General features: G+C 40.5%; 1 protein-coding gene across 1 annotated transcript in view; it reads right to left on the reverse strand.

Annotated features, from left to right (window-relative positions):
• Positions 1 to 14,945, reverse strand: part of COL9A1 (collagen type IX alpha 1 chain) — a 95,527-nt gene that overhangs the window by 15,042 nt on the left and 65,540 nt on the right. Inside the window, exons 29-36 of the mRNA XM_066253201.1 lie at positions 14,411 to 14,464; positions 13,766 to 13,837; positions 13,203 to 13,238; positions 12,311 to 12,355; positions 8,880 to 8,912; positions 4,888 to 5,034; positions 4,611 to 4,665; positions 2,696 to 2,884 (exon numbers count right to left, since the gene is read on the reverse strand). Coding sequence (XP_066109298.1) covers positions 2,696 to 2,884; positions 4,611 to 4,665; positions 4,888 to 5,034; positions 8,880 to 8,912; positions 12,311 to 12,355; positions 13,203 to 13,238; positions 13,766 to 13,837; positions 14,411 to 14,464 — 631 coding nt within the window. The remainder of the gene's footprint in view (positions 1 to 2,695; positions 2,885 to 4,610; positions 4,666 to 4,887; positions 5,035 to 8,879; positions 8,913 to 12,310; positions 12,356 to 13,202; positions 13,239 to 13,765; positions 13,838 to 14,410; positions 14,465 to 14,945) is intronic.

Raw genomic sequence — 14,945 nt, forward strand, 5'->3', positions numbered from 1 at the left:
ACATTTCCAAATGTGTGACAGTTTGATTGATAAAGAAAATCTGATTACTTTTTTCAGTACACAACCCAAATTTTAAGAAATAAAACCAAGAAGAGATGCTGACTTAAAGGAATCCAATGACAAGAAAGGGATAGAGGGAGCTGGAGAGAAAAAGTCTTTTAGAAAGTAACTATATCATTTCTAGATTGTAGACTGTGTCGTAAATACTGAAGGAAAATTATGGGGAAATCCCTTATATGATCAAGCTATGCTTCACAATGGACTTAGTGGTGGAGATGTTTTCCAGGTTCCAAATATAGAAATATATATATATATATATATTTCTTCCCCACAAAATGAGGTTTATCTGCTAGGGCTAACCCAGCCTAACCCAGTCACAGTTCGGTACTATTAAGAGCATTAAGAACAGAAAGTTTCCTGAACATTTCATCTTTGTTTCCAGTGGTTCTCAGCCCGGTTGCACATTAACATCACCTGGGGTACACTTTTAAATCCCAGTGCCCAGACCAATTAAATCAGAACCTCTGGGAATGGGACCCAGACATGAGTCATTCCGACAGCTCCTCAGGTGGTCCCAGTGTGCGGCCAGCCTGAGAAACACAGCTGTAGGCAGACATGCTAACACTGTAAGTCAAAGGACATTCTCGTTCCTTTAAGGAGTCAGATGGAACTTAGGGAGAATTCCGTTACTAGTGCAAACTTAGGCTCCATCCAAATATAGACTTCCTTTTAGCCAAAGACTATAGGGCTATGCTTTCTACAGTCCCTTTAAGATGTGCCTTTTCAGTAGGAAAATGGGACACATGCATTTAGCCGCATCAGAATCGTCTGGCCTCTTGGGAGAATGCAGACTGCTGAGCCCCACCTCCAGCGTTCCAGATCGGTGGGTCTGGGGTGGGCTGGAGAATCTGGACTCCTACCAAGGTCCCTGGCGAGGCTGATGCACCAGGGCCGCTCCCTCAGAACCACTGCTCCTGCGTGAACTCCCCACAGCCAAGGAGGCATCGCAGCCTCTGGCACAACAAAGCCGACAAAGTCAATGATCACCCACAGCAGAGGAGTTTCTTAGAAATGGTTTACTGAATGAATAGGAACTAACCGTAGAGAAAGCACCTCCAGCCTGAGTTCCTAAACTAATAACGGAAAGCAAGACAAAGATGAATGTGTGACTTTCTCAGACAAAATGTTTCTGCAGCTCTCTTGAAGATGAACTCTAAGCTCTCTCCATATTTGATGTTACCCAGCCTCTGAAAGCTTTGAAATCGTGCCAGGCTTACAAGAGGCCCCAATTAGGGCTCATTTATTAGCAGGCACATGCCAAAAAAAAAAAAAAAAAAAAATGTAATTAACAAAATTACTCCAGCTGAGGGTATAGTTAGCTAAATGGATCGGTAATTCATTTATAGATCCAAAAAAGACAGCTTGCTTGCCCTCTGACCATTCACATCATTATATCTAGTCCTAATTGCAGCACCACCATTTAAAAAACAGAAGTCCTTCTTTCGTTTTTGACATTTTGATATTTCACCTTTCTGAACTTCCCTGGAAAGCTCCCAGTCACTCATCATGATATAGCAAGCCCTCACTTTATTCAGTCCTCTCTAAAGTTTATCCAGAGCACATACACCCCAAGCTGACATACTTACCTCAACTAGCAAATGCCATCTGAGACAACAGTCCAGCAAGTCCTATGTAATACCCAACACACAACCCCATTTTTCTGAAAAAAATACTGGGTCCAAGGGCTTAGTGTGCTTTAAGTAAAAGGGGAAGAAACAGCCCTGGCCAGTTGGCTCAGTGGTAGAGCATCGGCCTGGCATGCAGGAGTCCCGGGTTCGACTCCCGGGCACGGCACACAAGAGAAGCGCCCATCTGCTTCTCCACCCCTCCCCCTCTTCTTCCTCTCTCTCTCTCTCTTCTCCTCCCGCAGCCAAGGCTCCATTGGAGCAAAGTTGGCCCAGGCGCTGAGGATGGCTCCATGGCTTCTGCCTCAGGCACTAGAATGTTTCTAGTTGCAACAGAGCAACGCCCTGGTGGGCATGCCGGGTGGATCCCGGTCGGGCGCATGCTGGAGTCTGTCTGACTGCCTCCCTGTTTCCAACTTCAGAAAAATACAAAAAAAAGGGGTGGGGGGGTGCGGAAGAAACAAGCTCTCTCATACTTCCTCACATATTAAAGTGGGAATAAAGGTAGATTTTACTTCGAAGCTGAATAGCAACCCATCAAAACCGATGGCCACTTTTAGAAGAAGGAGAGGCAACTTCAACTGATGGTATAATTTTTCTTATGTACTTCCAACCAATTCTGTTAGTTTAAGTAACAGATACAAACACTGTAAGGCTGTTTGTCATCTTAGAAGACCTCTATAATAATTTTTAGTTGGAAAAAAAAATAGGTGAATGATCCGTTACTAGGTCCTGTAAAACTTATTTGGAACTATGACCAAGGCACAGGGTAACTGGAAAAGATCAGTATGGAAAGTCAAAGGACCTTAATGCTAGTGTTCGGTCCGCTGCTGTCGTATAGCAAGGTCAAGAGAATACCATATAACAGTTTCCTAGTCTTTACAATCACCATTGCAAACCAGAAGAATGCATCTTCTCTCACAGGATAGCTGAAATTTGGCAGGGCCTGTGAATACATCTACAAAAGGATCGTGGTTGTTCTTTGGTTCCACTTGGGCAAAGAGGCTTACCTTTAGGACCCTTCAAACCAAGAGCCCCAGGGGGACCTTTAATGCCTGGGAGGCCCCGAAGTCCCATCTGGCCTGGGAAGCCATTCTCTCCAGGGGGTCCCGGTGGACCAGGGAGTCCAGGCCTCCCAGGGAGGCCGGAAGCTCCGGAGTCTGGACGCTTAAGGCTAGCAGCCATCTCAGCAAGATGCTCTAAACGACAATAACAAAACAGCCCATAAAAGTAAAAAACCTGAAAGTAATACAAATGAAAGGTATTTCAAGTGCCTTTAAAAAAAAAAAAAAAAAGTGTCATCAGAACTTCAAAACCGGTGGTGAGGAATGAATAAAGTTGGATCATTTCTCGATGGGCCCTCTGCCAGAAAGCTTCCCTGGGGCGCTATTATTCAGCAAGCTCTGGATATATTTGGTCCTGCTGTTCTGAGACCAGGGACGAGGACAGGGATTTTAAAGAAAACCCTTAAACTTCAAGGCTTTGAGAGGTGAATGGTGTTCTAAAAGAATGAATGTGTCACCTGAATCCTGACTTGTAATCTAAAAACCCAGGATGGGAAGAAGTGACTTTCTTCACATAGGTACACATGAATGCCCAGAAGCTTTTTAAAAAGCCACCCACATTGTCCAGAATTAGTATTAAGACACCATTAGAGGCCTAGCCTCACATTTTGAGTTTAAAGGTATTTAGTAACTTGAAATATTCTGAGGACTCATGCTTTCTTATGAATTCTCCTTCTCAGAAGTTTTGTTCATGCTTGGAATAGATAATGAATATTTTTAAATAGCCCACTTCTTGGGAATGATCACAGTCTGTCACAAAAATTAATAACTGTTTGGGCTTTTTCAGGAACCATTAAATAGATGAAGAATCACCCACTAAAACCATGGAGAACGAGACAACTTTTGCATTAAAATATTCTACGAAAAATATCCTAACGTGATATTTTTCAAAGCTTTAAAGTGTGAAGAAGAATATGAATTGGAAACACATTTCTAACCAACATTTTAAAATCATTTCAATGCGCAAATCCTAAATTTCCCTCACACAAGTAAGAGTTAGCATAAAATCATAATTTTCTAGATATGCGATGTTTAAAATTGAAATAGCATTTCAAAACAAAAAGCCTGCAATGAAAAGACTAGTGTTAGTTTTCAAATACAGAGGTGGCAGCAATTCCGTTCTGGAAAAGGCTACAAGACTCTGAGACAAATTAGACTAGCTCATGGGCAGACAAAGAAGAGCATTTCTTTCTGCCAGAAGTGGTTCCAACCAGAATAAGATAATTATTTGTAAGCAGGTCCCAGGGTTGCAGGGTCTCCCCAGTTATAGGAGGCTTTGTACATCTTCATTTTCAGTGTGGTTTCAGAATTACACCCACTCTGAAATAGCTTTGACAAACAGCAATCACCATAGCTACAAAAACATTTAGGTAAAGGTGAACAAGTGTGAAGACATATCACCATTCTGGTAAAATACTAGTTATTGATTTTCAGTTAAGGTGGTACATGAGTAGCCATAATGTCCTTATGCTGCTTATGGGCATGGAGTTTGTTGATGACTTCTCATATGATCTACAGAGAGAGCCTCGGTCTGTGCTGGGTGCTCACTGAGTGACAGGGAGTTGAAGAAGGAAAGATGCTTCAGAATTGCTGTTTCAGAGGGGAAAAGTCTGTGTGTGTGTGTGTGTGTGTGTGTGTGTGTGTGTGTGTGTACTTTCTTGTAAATTAATATCCTTGACAAAAATAAACAAAAACAAACAAACAACAGCTTATCCAGAAAAGTAGTATTTTCCTTTTTCTTTGAGGCTATAAGATATTATGATGACATCAACTTGGATAAAACAGAATCGACATTAGGATCTTCTAAAATCTCCCTCCTTTAAAGCACACACAAAAAATCAAGCCATTATGACTGACTTACCTTGCATGACTCTCATGCAAACCTGTTTAATGTGCTGATCTGTTGGTGCTCTCCCCTGGGGCAGAAAAGAAAGAAGGCAGTTTACACATGGAACCATAAACATGATGGTGTTAAATGGTAAACTGACAGCTTGGCAGGAACCAGGTGGCTGGATTTACAACAAGACAACTTGCCCACGCTGCTCAGGACCCACTGTCTGTCTAGCCAGGCTGCCCTGAGCCCTTGTACTATGGGATGGGGTCTCCACAGAGAAGCCACAGGGACCCCCACCACTCACTGGAGGGCCCTGGATACCAGGCAGGCCGGTGGCACCCTGTTCTCCCTGCACGCCTCGTGGTCCAGCCGGTCCTTTTGGTCCTTCCACTCCAGGGAGCCCCCGACCTCCTTCCGGCCCCCTTAAGCCAGGCTCCCCAGGATTTCCCATCTAGAAAAAAGTGGCACATTAGAAACGAGGACTAAACACAAATAATGCGCCTGCTTAGCTTTGATACAATATTAATACACAAACTTGGAGGCTTCCTTTATTCTACTTCCTCAGAGGTATTTGTTCAGAGCTTACAAATCCTCAACATAAAGACACATACTACCGCACAACTCACCAGTCTCTTAGAATTCCAGTTCAGGTAAACTTGTAAAGAATCTTTCTTTTTGCATAGTTATTTCAAAATGTTAATTGAAATAATAATTTTTTTTAAATCACATTCTTCATACTTTAAGCCACTTCTTAAGAGCAAGTTAGCTTTTAATAAGACTTGTTAGCTATTTAAGGCCACAAAAGGGCCATGGATTCTTATAAGATGTGTTACTTTGTATATATCATCAATACAAAAAGCATAAGATAAGGATATTTTTAAGAACATAAAGTATTAGCTTTTATAACATTCTCTGGAGAATTTAAAGATGCCAGATATATCCAGCTACTATAAAATACTAACATAAATAGGCCCTGGCCGGTTGGCTCAGCGGTAGAGCGTCGGCCTGGCGTGCAGGGAACCCGGGTTCGATTCCCGGCCAGGGCACATAGGAGAAGCGCCCATTTGCTTCTCCACCGCCTCCCCTCCTTCCTCTCTGTCTCTCTCTTCCCCTCCCGCAGCCAAGGCTCCATTGGAGCAAAGATGGCCCGGGCGCTGGGGATGGCTCTGTGGCCTCTGCCCCAGGCGCTAGAGTGGCTCTGGTCCCGGCAGAGGGGCAGAGCATCGCCCTCTGGTGGGCAGATCATCCGCCCCTGGTGGGCGTGCCGGGTGGATCCTGGTCGGGCACATGCGGGAGTCTGTCTGACTGTCTCTTCCCGTTTCCAGCTTCAGAAAAAATATATATATATACTAACATAAATAAATCAATACATTTAAAACGTTGCATTTAAAATACTGAAACAAAAAGAGTAAGTCTATCAATTATCTAAGTATTGAAAAAGTTAAGAATCTAAATATTAAAGAAGTTAGAAACACACCAACTGCTTCCTTAGCACAAAAGCACATACACAGGAGATGTTTTCCAGAAAGCAGACCACTTAAAGCAGCTAAGAGTCCTCATGCACAATAACTAAACTGCTTTGCGAAGAGACTAAAGTAATTCACTTTTTGTTAAACTACCTCTGGTAGAATTTGTGGCGTAGTATTTACAATGCACTGTGGTTTACAGAATAAGAATGAGAGAAGAAAAGAACAGGAGGCAACAAGGGGATGCTAGTGTTCAAGATACAACTGTTCATAAAGCAGTTGAATCCTGCTCCTTTCTCATATGCAACATTTCTCTGAAGAGCTACCCCTTTCAAGTGTTCAAATGTTTTAAACCAAAGGGAAGAAGGCGATGAAATGATGCTTTCACTCAACATATCTAAAGAAAGCTTGGCAAGTTGTGCTTTAGCCAATCCCTCTTCATGTGAAGAAATAAAATAAAAGATATTCACCTGAGTCAACCTGTCAAAATTGCCTTATGAAGAAATTATAGACTTACAGGACTTCCTGAAAGACAGTGTCAAAAGGGAGCGCTAGGGATGTGCAATGGAGGCTGAGGCATTGCCGGGTGACTGGAGTGTAGAACTGTAACAGCTTCACAAGCAACCCAAAGGAGAAGCCCAAACACATTCAGAAGTGTGCTAAAGGACTGGCAGAAAACAACGGAGCCTGAATCGGAGTGTATTATCTTGCCAGCAATGCTGAAATATTGCTAGAACAAGGGACAAGAAATTTTTGGTGAAGAGATCAAGTGCCTACATGGCCAGGAAATCATGAGCACCCTGGATCTTTGGGGGGAAATTCCTCAATTGAGAGGTAACTAAAGTAGAAGCAGACTTCACCTACTATCAAATTTGTCTATGCTGAAATTACTGAGAGCAGTGAATGTCTTCCTGTTAGTAACGATTTCCCCAGATTCTGGGACAGTACACCTCAATTTCAGCAGTATTGCCTGGGTCGTGTTGGAGAAGACAGGGGCAGATAAGGAGGTGGTGAATCAAGAGGTAATTCCTAGTATTATATCCAAAATTAGATAAAGTGACCACTGCATTCTTCATTCACTTTTTTTATATACATTAAAGGCTTACCATTGAATATTAGTAATTATTGCTAGACCATAAAATAGCATCTTTATTATCAAATTTAATCAAGGTTTACTCTTTACATTTTCTCCATCCTAAACCATTTCTTTCAAAGATTCTTAGGCATGGCCCTGGACAGTTTGCTCAGTGGTAGGGCATATGTCAGGCATGTGGATGTCCCGGGTTTGATTCCTGGTCAGGAAACACAGGAGAAGCGCCCATCTGCTTCTCCACCCCTCCCCCTCTTGTTTCTCTCTCTCTTCCCTTCCTGCAGCCATGGCTCAATTGGAGCAAGTTGGCCCTGAGCACTGAGGATGGCTCCATGGCCTCTATCTCAGACAGTAAGAAGAGCTTGGTTGCTGAGCAACAGAGCAATGCCCCAGATGGGCAGAGCCTTGCTCCCTAGTGGGCTTGCTGGGTGGATCTTAATTGGGGCGCATGTGGGAGTCTGTCTCTGCCTCCCCTCCTCTCACTGAATTAAAAAAAAAGATAAAGATGTTATTTGAAGCTTGAGGCTGTCACATGGTGTTAGAGGAATGTAAACAAGTAAGTTAATATAACATAATATCATAATTTCCACCTAGTAGTGTGTAAAGAGTCCAGGGCAGGGCCCTATACACAAGTCTAGGTGAGTTCTCCCAGAGAAAGTGGGGCTGAACACAGGGCTAAATTCTTCCTTGGGAGGTAGCTGCTTTAAGGAAGGAATAAACAAGGCGCCAGGCTAGGCAAATAGCACAAGGTGTTAAACAGTATGCCACGTAAAAAGAACTGCAGCCAGGTAAAATTCCAGACACGAAGGGCATGAGGTTGGCAAGGCAGAGAACACTTTGTCGAAATCTGTGCATACCTTCTGAAGAATCCAATTTTACTTCATAAAATCTTATTCTTAAAATATTTCAAGCAGAGAAAAGACGGTGTGTTATCTCTTGATTCAGATCGCCGTGGCTGCCAGGAGGCGGACACGATGGACAGGGATAGAGAGCTAGGAGCGGGAGAGATTCCAGACACAGGGAGGACTGGAGACAAAGCTGGCAGCTGGTGAGTGACATCCGAGATTGAGCTCCGAGCTTCACCTTTTCTCCTTATACTAAATTTCTAGTGTATTAGATGTACATACATGCCTTTCAAGTTGCAAATCATCCCAGGTTTGCTACTAATAGATTCTATAATTCTGAATTCATCTAATCTCTAAGGACATCAGCTTAGTTTCTGTAAAATGATAAATTAAACTAGATAATTACATTCTAGCTCTAATAATTCTCTATTATATTTTCTTATGCATTATGCCATTTCTTATGCCTCTCTCTTCCCCAAATAGAACACACAAGAGATTAAGAAAATTACTAAAATATTTGCCAACAAATTGTACAACTGCCAAGAAAACTCAATTATACTCCCGTCACCATGAAGTACAAGTCAGTTCTTTAAATATGGCCCATTTTTGGAAGAAATTGCCGTGCAATATACTCATTGAGCCAGTTATATAATTTAAAAAGAAAAAACAACTTCTTTAAGAATGGTTAGTTCAATAAGCAGAGACATTTACATTGCTGGGTTTTTTTCCCCTTTGGATTAATCTATTACTTAATAAATTTAGACATTAATTTCCTTGAAGGTAAGTCTGTTTAGAATTGAATTTTATAGAATGATTTCATAAAGCAGAACATTGCATTTTCTACAACACTATTGATATTTTTATATTTTATACCATTACTGTTCATTATACTCACAGATCCCTTTGAGCCAGGTAATCCTATATCCCCCTAAATCAATAAAACAAAATGATGTTAGAACAAGGTATTCGCATATGATAATTTCCTTAAAACCTTTAATGGGTTATTATGGTGCCAAAACCTAGAGAAAACATGAACAGAGATGAACCCTGACACCACAGAAAACCATTAGACTCACAACTTGGATTTTAGTCTCAGTTTTGCTACTTTGTAATCCTGTGTAAACCATGCACCTTCCCAGCTCAGCTGACTTGTTTGTTAAATAACAGGGTTGAATCAAAGCTATCTAAGGCTTCATCCAGATCTAAAATGCTAGATGTTGAGAATTAAAATGGTAAAAGAAATTAAACTAGCATTCTGTTATAAAACATAATAGATATTTAAACCTGGTGACTTTACTTTTCAAACTCTAACAATATTTTAAAACTTATCCCATAGGAAGAATAAATATAATCAAAATGGCCATATTACCCAAAGCAATATACAAATTTAATGCAATTCCCATCAAAATCCCTATGAGATTTTTTAAAGAAATGGAACAAAAAATCATCAGATTTATATGGAACTATAAAAAACCCCGAATAGCCAAAACAATCCTAAGGAAAAAGAATGAAGCTGGGGGCATTACAATACCTGACTTTAAACTATATTATAGGGCTACGATAATCAAAACAGCATGGTATTGGCAGAAAAGTAGACACTCAGACCAATGGAACAGAATAGAAAGCCCAGAAATAAAACCACATATATATGGTCAAATAATCTTTGATAAAGGGGCCAACAACACACAATGGAGAAAAGAAAGCCTCTTCAACAAATGGTGTTGGGAAAACTGGAAAGCCACATGCAAAAGAATGAAACTCGACTACAGCCTGTCCCCGTGTACTAAAATTAATTCAAAATGGATCAAAGACCTAAATATAAGACCTGAAACAATAAAGTACATAGAAGAAGACATAGGTACTAAAATCATGGACCTGGGTTTTAAAGAACATTTTATGAACTTGACTCCAATGGCAAGAGAAGTGAAGGCAAAGATAAATGAATGGGACTACATCAGAATAAAAAGTTTTTGCTCAGCAAGAGAAACTGATATAAAAATAAACAGACAGCCAACTAAATGGGAAATGATATTTTCAAACAACAGCTCAGATAAGGGCCTAATTTCCAAAATTTACAAAGAACTCATAAAACTCAACAACAAACAAACAAACAATCCCATAAAAAAATGGGAAGAGGACATGAACAGACACTTCTCCCAGGAGGAGATACAAATGGCCAACAGATATATGAAAAGATGCTCAGCTTCATTAGTTATTAGAGAAATGCAAATCAAAACTACAATGAGATACCACCTCACCCCTGTTAGATTAGCTATTATCAACAAGACGGGTAATAGCAAATGTTGGAGGGGCTGTGGAGAAAAAGGAACCCTCATTCACTGTTGGTGGGACTGTAAAGTAGTACAACCATTATGGAGGAAAGTATGGTGGTTCCTCAAAAAACTGCAAATAGAACTACCTTATGACCCAGCAATCCCTCTACTGGGTATATACCCCAAAACCTCAGAAACATTGATACGTGAAGACACATGTAGCCCCATGTTCATTGCAGCACTGTTCACAGTGGCCAAGACATGGAAACAACCAAAAAACCCTTCAATAGAAGACTGGATAAAGAAGATGTGGCACATATACACTATGGAATACTACTCAGCCATAAGAAATGATGACATCAGATCATTTACAGCAAAATGGTGGGATCTTGATAACATTATACGGAGTGAAATAAGTAAATCAGAAAAAAACAAGAACTACATGATTCCATACATTGGTGGAACATAAAAATGAGACTAAGAGACATGGACAAGAGTGTGGTGGTTACCAGGGGTGGGGGGAGGGAGGACATGGGAGGGAGGGAGGGAGAGAGTTAGGGGGAGGGGGAGGGGCACAGAGAACTAGATAGAGGGTGGCGGAGGACAATCTGACTTTGGGCGAGGGGTACGCAACATAATTTAATGACAAAATAACCTAGACATGTTTTCTTTGAATATATGTACCCTGATTTATTAATGTCATCCCATTACCACTAATAAAAATTTATAAAAAAAAAAAAACTTATCCCAAAAGTCTATCAAGCCAAATGTGCATGCTTTTATGCTAAAAAAAAACAAACAAAAAACAAAACAAAAAAAACTTAAAAATCTTCAACTACTAATGGTAGATATGAATTCAGCTCAAGTTTCACATCAGTTTGTCTTCGCTACAAAACAGAGTGATTTAAAACATCCACTTAGTCCATAAAAGAACAATTTTAACAGAAAAATAAAATAGAAATAATTATTTTTAGAATTTACTTAATAGTTAGGACGCTTTGCCTAGTTTAGGTATTATGTTTATATTAACTCTAACGCCTGAAAATCTAAATAAAAACATTACCAGAATTTTTTTTCTCTTGCATTAAAAAGCTCTCTGAAACTAACATTAGAATTCTATCATTCCCCACCCCAAGGGACCAAACTTAAGTTTCCACACTAGGTCATGACAGATTGCACCAAAACCATAATGATGAGCCAGGAGATCTAGCAGTCTGGCAGTAAAGATAACTTATTCTTATTGTCTTTTTGGAGATTTAACCACAGATGGATATGGAGATCACTTCTCTGGAGGGTTTTTATACTAGAGAGAATGACCAGGGTCACACATGTGAGCCACAGCTTTCTAACTATCTTATTTCCCCTTGTATAAGGCACACCTTTTTAAAAAGTGGTTTGGGGTCTAAAAACTGGGTGTGTCTTGTACAGTGGTTGTAGATTTTTTTTACTTGCATTTCCTGCTTTCTCGCACTTGTGTTTGCGCTCATTGTTGAAGACAGTGATTCGTCATCAGACACAGATGAGGACAAGCTAATGGATGGGAGTTTTGACAGTGACGAGAAGTTATATGAATTTTATGATGAATCAAACTTCAATAATTTTATGTAATACATATTTTTCTCAAATTTTGGGCCCCCAAATTAAGGTGCGTCTTATACATGGGAGCGTCTTATAAATGGGGAAATGTGGTGTACTAAAACTTTAATTTTTGTTTCCATGATAGGCACTATTAATTCACAGGTTTTCTATTGTCATGTAAGAATCGCCTTGAATGTCTAGATGTAAAGCCATAAGAGAATTCACCAGGTCCAAGGGAATACTCTATTCTCCAAAAGTTTAGGGTTAGGTCTATCACTTTGAGGATGTCTCCCCTCTGCTTTATTTGATCTTGGCTGTAATTGTGGCAAGTCATTTGTTACTTTATAAAAGAAACATCTTAACTTCAAAAGAAGACAAACAAGATAACAGGTTTGGGCGAGAGGTGGAGTGGGAGGGATGTTCTAAGACAGTTTGAAATCAGTGTCTCCACCATTAACCAGAAACAAAAACTTACAAGTTCACCCCTTTCTCCTGCTTCACCTTCTTCACCAGAGGCACCCTAAAATTTAAGATTAAAAGTCACATTTTAAAAGTCTCGGCCCCTTGGCTCAGTTTTAACCAATCAGCATTGATGAACATTCACGAAGAATGGCCACACTGTCTCCAGGATCATGGAGAAATACAGAATGCCGTCTGCGGTTTTCCAGCCCAGGGGCAGTAGGTAGGCGAACCTGGAAAGCGGCCTGGACAGCTGGGTGCTGGGAATAACGGAGGGACGCTCTGCAAAGTATGATTGTCTAATCCTTCCGCTGGACACCGGAAACTAATGCCAACTAATATTGAATGTGAAATGTAAATGAAAAACAAAGTTTAAAAGAATTCATATGTGAAAAATAAACAAAGGAGGAATGAAGAAAACGGCCTAGAGAAAGGCTGGAAAGCGAGGCTGAGAGCCACTCAAGTCAAGCACTATTGACTGTATTCAGCCATCTTATAATTAGGTAATCTTTGAAAAAGGGCTCTTCCAGTCTAAAAAGGAATCCAGAGAAAGTACTGATTCTAATTCATTGTATGGTTTATTTGCTAATTCCTTGAAACAGAAAAACGTAAACATTATACTGTGGCTGTGGAAGGTTTCAGCAGAGTAAAGCAATTCAGGGCCATTTTTATTCAAAGGAAGCACAATGTGTAGTCCTAGAGGCAGGGCTATCATTAGCTCCCGATTACTAAATTAGTGGATAAGGCTACAGACCAAACTAAACTCTAGGTTTCACTCACTGCGAAGCACGTTGAGAAAAACTACTAAACATTTTAATTAACAGGCATAAACGAGCTGGTGCCCCCTGCTGGTGAAAACGTTCATGCTCATTAAACTCTGCATTTTATACTATTCAAAAGGGACCTACCTGTTCACCCTTTGGACCAGGTTCACCGACTACACCCTGTAATGAATAAAATGTACTTTTTCAGTATTTTAAGATTTTTATCTATATAATCTCAAATGAACCAACCCCCTATATTAGACTGGTGGATAAGCACAAATATGGACATTGTAAAAGAAGAAAACACCTCCCTCTCTTCAACACCTAACAAGAGTCAGGTGAGACCTGGTCAAAGTGACAATTGTCCTACCCAGGGTACTAGGCAGCTTGGGGCATTCTTTGATCACAGTTATATAAGATCTGACAAGCAAAAATGTAAATTTAGAACTATATAGACAGCATGATTACAACTGAAATTTTTACTTTTCTTAGCTTTTTTTCCTCCTGACAAATTATCACATTCATAGGATTTTTTGCTTCTTAATGTCAATTTTCAGTAATTCCAAATACCTTTCTTGATAGTTCTCTGTGATGAAAGCTAGGAAATTTAGAAATTTCTAAAAGCAAGGCCAAAAGCAAGGTTGGTTGCTCAACATAGTAGAAATCCCTCCCACAACAGGAACGTTCGAGAGGGCTGGATCTCTTACCCTGTCACCTTTCATTCCGGGAAGTCCAGGGGGGCCAGGCAAGCCAGGCAGGCCAGGGCTACCCAGGGGACCCTGAGAAGCAAACACAAAGTCCCCAGAATCACGGTACTGCCACTGAAAGCACACAGAGCTCGGGTGTGTTGACTCCCACCTGAAATGAATGGGCTGTGGTTGCCTCTGCCTCACATCTGCCTCTCCCACCCCCTCGGTCCCACCTCTGAGCCCTCTGTTCCCCAGTCTGCACTCCTTCCTAACAGTGGGCTCTTGTGAGGGTCCGGGGCCTGCCACGTACTGCTTCTCTTGCTGGGTAAACAAGCACAGCCTGAGAGTAAAAGGCAGTATTCACGCACAGTTCTCTCCAGTTCCAAGAATAACCAGAGGCCAAATGTAGCAATTTATGTCTCTCCTGGTTTTAAAACCTATGCTACAAACCACACTGATTAACATACCCTCTGAGGGTATCTTCCATATAATTTGAAATTACACATTTACTTTTTCACATGTGCACATAACTATAAAAATCAAGAAAGGATGATTAAATTACCCTTTGCAAATTGTTTTCCTCTCCTTGCTTATTTACTTTTTTTAATATATTGTGTTTTGTATGAAGTGATTGAACTGCTGGAGGCTGGAAACATTACTTACCAGTTTACCTAGGAGGCCTGGGGGTCCCATGGGTCCTGTTTCTCCTCGACTGCCCTGGAAAAACACAAACATGATGTCTGTGGAACCGTTTGCCAAAATTTAAATGCTTAATTACTATGCCAATAAAATAATGTCCTACCAAGGTTTGTGTTCAAATATAAGTCATCAAAGTATTCTCCACTTCTTCGACTAAAGGCAGACACCTTTATGTAAAATGACTACAGTCTCCTCAGTGTTTACCCTTCAGGAAATGTTCCAAATGCTGTCCATTGTGACTACAGACTGTTAGAAAGCAATACCTGATGTGTGGATCGGCAATCAGTCATTTTCAGCATTGAAATCACCACCTAACATGTTATGGTTATTAATGTACACATATTAGCCCCATTTAGACTAAGTGTACTTGAAATTTAGGTATATTACTTTTGAATTCCACACCATGTGTGAATCTCAAGAGTATTTCATGTATACAATATTTTTTAAGGCAATATCTAGCAAATGATCTTGAACATCAAAAGAGTGAAAAAGAGACAAG

Source organism: Saccopteryx bilineata, chromosome 1 (assembly GCF_036850765.1).
Source record: "Saccopteryx bilineata isolate mSacBil1 chromosome 1, mSacBil1_pri_phased_curated, whole genome shotgun sequence".
Lineage (NCBI taxonomy): Eukaryota > Metazoa > Chordata > Mammalia > Chiroptera > Emballonuridae > Saccopteryx > Saccopteryx bilineata.